The following is a 5926-nucleotide window of genomic DNA, read 5'->3' as shown; positions in this document are numbered from 1 at the left end:
CCACACCAGGAAGCGCCTCACGCCCCCTCTCTCGCCCCCCGCTCCCGCTGGCCCTTGCCCGCCTGGCAGGCCCCACCCGCGTTGGTCACTGGCAACTCCCCTGAAGGATGGCCCGGGAAGGCGCGCGGACGCCCCGAGAAAGCGGGGGACACTGACTCGCGGCCCGAGGGCACGCCCCATCGCGTTCGCCCTCCCCCCTCCCCCGGGGTCAAGCCGCCGTGGCGCGGTCGGCCCCTTTTCGTGGCCCACCCAGGCATGCGTTCAGGCGCCGACGCACGCACAAAGCACACGGCACCCAGCACATATACCGGCCCGGGGCGCCGTTTCGATCACGATCACCACGCTGACACGGCGCGCCCCCCCCCCCCCCCCTTCGAGGGCCATGGGGCCAGCTGGCTGGCGCGTGCAAGACCAGGCAGGCAAGGGGACAAGTGCTTGAACGGGTCCTCTTCAGGAAGCAGGGCGGAGCAGAGCCTTTGACCGGCCCCGGGCCTGGCCAACGCACCCAGGGGCGAACGCCCAGCGCGCCCCTTTGTCCTCCGTTGTCCCCCATGAAAGCGGTCGCCCAGAGAGCGAGCCCTTGCTCACTGGCCGCTGTCAGGCAGGGGGGGGAGCCCTGTCCGGCATATCCCCCCCCCCCCCCCGCACACACACAGACACACACGCACCCACATACACACATCCCAGGTGCTGACATACCCATGGCAGGCTGATCTCGTTGGACCCTCCGGCTGGCGCCCTGCTCCCGCCCGCCGGCGCTTGAGACGTCGAGCGCCCCAGCCACAGCCAGCCCTTGTCATGCCCCCACGCCCCCGATCCTCGGGCGGCCGGGGCGGACGCCCTCAGCCTATTCAAGCGACAGTGCCACTCACGCAATATTCCCCCCCCCCCCTCCCGGTCGGCGCCCCATCCCTGGGCATGGGGGGGGGGGGGGGGGCGTGCGTGGGCCCCACACAGGGGGGCGCGCCCCCGGCGCAATGTGAGTGCGTGCGCGGGCCGCCAGCGCGGACTGCCGCCGCTGTCGCCGCCTTTGCGGCGCCAAGACGCCACCTTTAATTACAGGCCCCGGCCCAGCCGACGTGGGAGCTCGTGAGCACCGCGCCACATCTGTCGGCCGGACCCGGCCGGTGCCCGCAACGGCCGAGGCGAAGATGCGCCTTGAGGCCCTCCCCTCTTTGTGTCCCCCGCCCGGGGCGAGGCCGCACTGCCCATTCTCCCTCTCGGACCGCGCCGTCCGCCCACGGGGGGGCGGCAGGGGGCCGGTTCTGCAGGGGCGGCTTTTGCAGATCCCCGGGCGCTCCACACCCATTCGTTGGCACTGATCGCCATGGTTATCCACAATCACCGTGGGCTCGAGGGCGGCCTTTTCTCAGGAATGCGCTGGTCTATTTCTCACCCCCCGGCCCGCCCCCCTCCCCCCGCGCCCTCGCGGGCCGGTGCCCAACACCGCGAGACGGCCCCGTGGCGAGCGGGCAACAACGGCAATGACCCTCCCGCCTCGGGCCTGGCCGCCGGGGCCATCGCCGAGCACATGGGCGGGGCCCCTTCACCGGACCATTGTCGAGGAGGAGTAGTAATTGTCCGCCAGGGCCGAAAGCAGGCACTCCACACGGTCGGCACTCCGGCGCCAGCCGCCCGTCAGGACATATCCCAGAGCCCCGATCTCCAGCAGAGGCTGCTCATGGCCGAGCACGCGCAAGCGCGACAGCCCTCGCCGAATTCGCAGGGCCACAGCAAAGGCGGCTGCTTGGCCGGATCCAGCGCCGGCCGAGCGCGCCAGGGCCCCGCGCACGCCGGCCGGGTCCAGCCGCCGGCGGCGCATCACCCCGGCCAGGCCGCCGGCCGGCTGCCCGCCAGCCGCCGGGGATCCATGTCCCGGCATCCGGTGCCCGGGGCCTAGTGGTGGTGGTGGTGGCGGTGGCGCGGCATCGCCGGCCCGGGCGCCGGCGCCGGCGCCGGACGTGGCCACCGCCGCCCGGGGCCTTCCCTGGCCAAACACCGCCACTGCCGCCTCCACCAGGAAGGGCGACAGGGGGAGGAGAAAGTGCCGGCGGAAGGCCGCAATGAGGGCCGCGCGCGGGCTGGTCGATGGCCGGCCGCGCATCGGCCCGCCGGCATGGACCCTTTTCGGGCCCGCCCCAGCCAGCAGCGGCTGCAGGGCCACTTCCAGGGTCGGGGCAATGCTCTCGATCAGGTGGTCCAGGATATCGGCAAAGGTGAGCAGCAGCTGGCCCGGGTCCGGGCAGGGAGACGCCAGGCGCCCAAGGAGGCTGGGGCATACGGCCGGAGCCAGGGCCCCGGCTCCCGGCGGGTCCAAGCACCCCAGCGTGACGATGGGCGTGTGCCAGGCCCCGGCCGAGCGCCGGTCCTGCCCGTGGCCGGTGACGCCCATGGTGCGAGCCGGGTGCGTGACCGACCCCGCACGCAGCATGCTCAGGGTCGGCGTGCGCGAGCCCCAGGCTGGCTGCTGGTCCATGCCGAGCGAGGTCCGCCGGGCTGCCCGGCCTGCCGGGGTCGATTGCGAACGCCCATGGCCGGGATCCGGGGCCCCGGTGGCCGATGGCCCGGCAGCCGGGCCACCCAGTCGCATGCGATCCAGCAGGGAGAGCTTCTCATCGCCGAGGGCCGTCTCCAAGGACACCAACATCTGCCGGCGCCCGGGGACAAAGCCATGTCGGAAGATGACCGGCTCCAAGTCCCTCGGGGCCGGGCCTGTAGACGGCCCGGCCTCGGCCCGGGCCGTGGCCAATGGCCGGCTGCCATCGTGCGCGGCGGGCGGCTCCGGTGCCGGGACATGCCCCCCGGTGCGTGCAGGCAGGCACAGTGGCAGCAACAGCGGCGGCCCGGGGCTCGAGGCTCCGCCCGGCGATGGGGCCAAGTCGAGATGCGCCATTCGGAAGGGCATTTGGCGGGGGCTCGGCTCGCTGGGACTGGCGAAGCCCGGCGAGGGCGCATGCATCGGCGTGTGTCTGCCCCCCAGGGCGGTGGTCGTGGCCGCCGCGGCTGCCAGGTCGTCGCGTGCCCCCTGCAGGAAGGACTGCACCGCCAGCAGGGGCGGCAGGGACTCCGGAGGCATGGACGTGCTCCAGGGGCTTGGCGGCTGCTGAGGCGGCAGGCGCGGAGCAGGAGCCGCGGTGGCGGCGGCGGCGGCCACCGGCATCCGGGCGTCGGTCCACTCGGGCGCGCGGGACCGGCGCGCCCCGGCCGCCGCCGCCGCCGACCACAGCAGATCCGCCTCGGTTGTGGCGACACCCGGCAAGGGGCACTTGCTTGGGAAGTCCTCATCGTCGCTGTCGATCACCGGCCCGGTGGGCGGGCCCTCCAGGTCGAGCGGCTCGCTCGGGTACCGCTGGGCAAGGGCCTCACTCAGGCGAGCCAGGTCCCGTTCATGCAGAAGGGCCGCCAGGGCGGGCAGAGTCCCTGGCGAGTCGGCCCGACAGCCCTCCTGGGCCCAGGGGCTCAGCGAGGGCATGCTGTCGATGCTGGAAGGCAGGGGCACCTGCAGCGGGCGGGGCCCGGCCGATCGGGGGTCCTTCTCACTGGCGCGCTGAGCCAGGTGCTCGGTCATGCCTTGGTAGATGGGCACCAGCGAGGGGGGCTCACAGATGGACAGCGCCGGCGACGGGGGCGACCGAATCCCCCCCGGGTCCTCGCACAGGCAGAGCGAGTGCAGCGGCAGGGCCCGGCCCGCGTGCATGATGTTCTCCAACATCTGATAGCACCCGCGACTGGCCAGGTCTTCGACCTCGCGCTGGATCACCTCCGAGGATGGGGCAGACGCCTGGATGTCACTGTCCATGACGCCGGCCCACGAGCGCCGCGCCATCGTCAGCCAGCAAGTCAGTGACCCCGTTCGCAGGGGGCTCGAAGGAAAGGACCCGACGCCCGGCCCCCGGAGGACCCAGCCTTGCCACCTGGCCGAAGCTAGTACGGCAGGGGTCTCTCGCGCACCTGACTACCGCCGAAATGGCCCCCAGCGAGGGGGTGATGTCGGCCCCGGCAAACACCGGCAGCACCAGCTGGTAGAGCGCCCCGCAGAGGGAGTCGAAGAGAGGGCGCGGCTCGACCGCCGCCGTCGTAGCAGCAGCAGCAGCACCATGCCACTCACACCCGGGCAAAGGCGGGCTCGGCGCCGGGGGCGCTTGCACGGCCCCCGGCCCCGGGGGCAAAGGGGTGATGGTCAGCGGCGGCGGTGGCGGCGCCCGACCCCGGGTCTTCTCCCGGGTGCGGGAGAGGGATATCCGCCGGGACAGCAGCCCGGCCCCCTCGCGACTGAGGAACCCCCCGACGCCGGGAAGCGGCGACACCGAGCCGGCTGCCGCGCACGCATCGCCCGCCGCCGATTGCGGCCCCACCGACGGGCTGAGCCCCAGCGACAGGTCATCCTTCGGAACCGGCGACGCGACGCCACTCGCCCCGAGGGCTGGGCTGGACACCCCGCGCGTCGGGAGTGTGGCCGAAGAGAAAGCCCCCGGGAGGGCGGTCTTGAAGCCCGGATGCATGGACAGCCTGGGGTCAGGATGGCGTGCGGCGGGCACGAGGACATCGGGCGACAAGGGTGGATGGCAGGCAAAAAAAAAAGAAGAAAGAAGAGGCCCGGGCCGCCGCCGCACCAGCACCGGGGTGTTGCCCACGCCTGGTGGCTCGGGTTTGGAAGGGTGCGCCGAGCCGAAGGAGTGTTGACGTCGGATGCGCGACGCGGTGGACCGCTTGACTGGTGCCTCTATGGCCGAAGCCATGGCGCCCAAAGCAGAATTCACAAGAGGAGCTCGCGTATCGCCCTCCGGTTGCGCGCACGTCTGTGTGTGTGGGCGGGCGGGTGGGTTGTGGGTGTGTGTGGGCGGGCGGGCGGGTGGGTTGTGGGTGTGTGTAGTCCCCGAAGTTGGGGCTTGGACAAGGAAGAGGGAGAGGACACCTGGCCAGTGCTCGGTGAGGGGGAGAGTCGGGCGGGAGGCACAAGCGAGGGGAGTCAGAGGGTGCGTGGCAATTGGGCCGTGCCATTGGCACTGGCCCGAGTGGCCCTTAGAGCTTCCGGACCCCTGCCGGGGCCGGTCACAGCCAAGACTCTCAAGTCCACGCCCCATCCGCCGGGCGGGCCACACAAACACACGCACGCGCCTGCACACGCACGCACACGCGAGTACCGACACAGACCCATTTGCCAATTAATCCTGGCTATTTTGGGACCCGAGCGGGAACAGGAAGGCGGACTAGGAGGGGGGCTGCGAGAGAGGGAGAGAGAGAGAGAGAGAGAGAGAGACTTTACAGCAGACCAGGGCAGGCACATTTGGCAAGCAAGGGCCCCCCGCGGCCAAGGCCAATCGAGTTCGCTCTTGACCGGCGACAAGATTGCGCACCGGTTCCCTATGGCCGGCCAAGTGAGCCAACACGCCTAATTCCCCGCCTCAGATCGGTTTCCCAGCCTTCCTTCCTCCAGTGGAGACGGGGGCCCGGGGCCGGGCGCAAGCGGCGCGCGTGCATGGGAACGATTGTGGGGGAGTCTGTTAATTCAACACGTGACCGCTGCTATCACAGAATAGCATTGCAGTTCATCACATGCGCATTTGAAAGCCGCAGCCGTGCGCTCCGAATGCCCGCGCCGGCGGTTCGCGGGTTGGGCTGCCGCTTCCCGGCCCCCGGTCCCGCTCGCCCTTTGGCGTTCTCGCGGGCGCGCGCGCGCGCCCTCACCCGGAGGCCGGAGGGCGTGGTCTTGAATGAGTGGGGCAGGAGCGACTGAATGGGGGTGGGCACTGGGGCGGGCCGGTTGGGTGCCGGAGGGGGGGGGGGGCAGAGGGGCGCCGGAGTGACCCCGCAGGTGTCGTCGCCTCACCGAAGGCTCTCCACCTGTTTGTGACGGCGGCACTGGCGGGACTCTTCGGCCAGCGCGCAGATCTCCCTAGCCACCCCGAGCGCCGGTACCCCTCCC

The 5926-nt window shown here is 71.8% G+C and overlaps 2 protein-coding genes across 2 annotated transcripts in view; one reads left to right on the top strand and one right to left on the bottom strand.

Annotated features, from left to right (window-relative positions):
• H696_00585 (hypothetical protein) overlaps positions 1-104 on the top strand; it is a gene marked incomplete at both ends in the record, with an annotated part of 957 nt that extends 853 nt beyond the window's left edge. The window contains one exon of the mRNA XM_009494463.1: positions 70-104. Within this exon, the coding sequence (XP_009492738.1) occupies positions 70-104 (35 nt within the window). The remainder of the gene's footprint in view (positions 1-69) is intronic.
• A 1442-nt stretch (positions 105-1546) lies between these two features.
• Positions 1547-4502, bottom strand: H696_00584 (hypothetical protein; the record flags this gene model as incomplete). Its single annotated transcript, XM_009494462.1, has 2 exons — positions 1547-3791; positions 3952-4502. 2 exons carry the CDS (start codon positions 4500-4502, stop codon positions 1547-1549), a joined length of 2796 nt encoding a protein of 931 aa, XP_009492737.1.
• Positions 4503-5926: the final 1424 nt, after the last annotated feature.

The sequence above is a fragment of the Fonticula alba genome, assembly GCF_000388065.1.
Source record: "Fonticula alba strain ATCC 38817 unplaced genomic scaffold supercont2.1, whole genome shotgun sequence".
NCBI lineage: Eukaryota > Rotosphaerida > Fonticulaceae > Fonticula > Fonticula alba.
The sequence above is the reverse complement of the archived record's forward strand: the minus strand, read 5'-3'. Positions and strand labels throughout refer to the sequence as shown.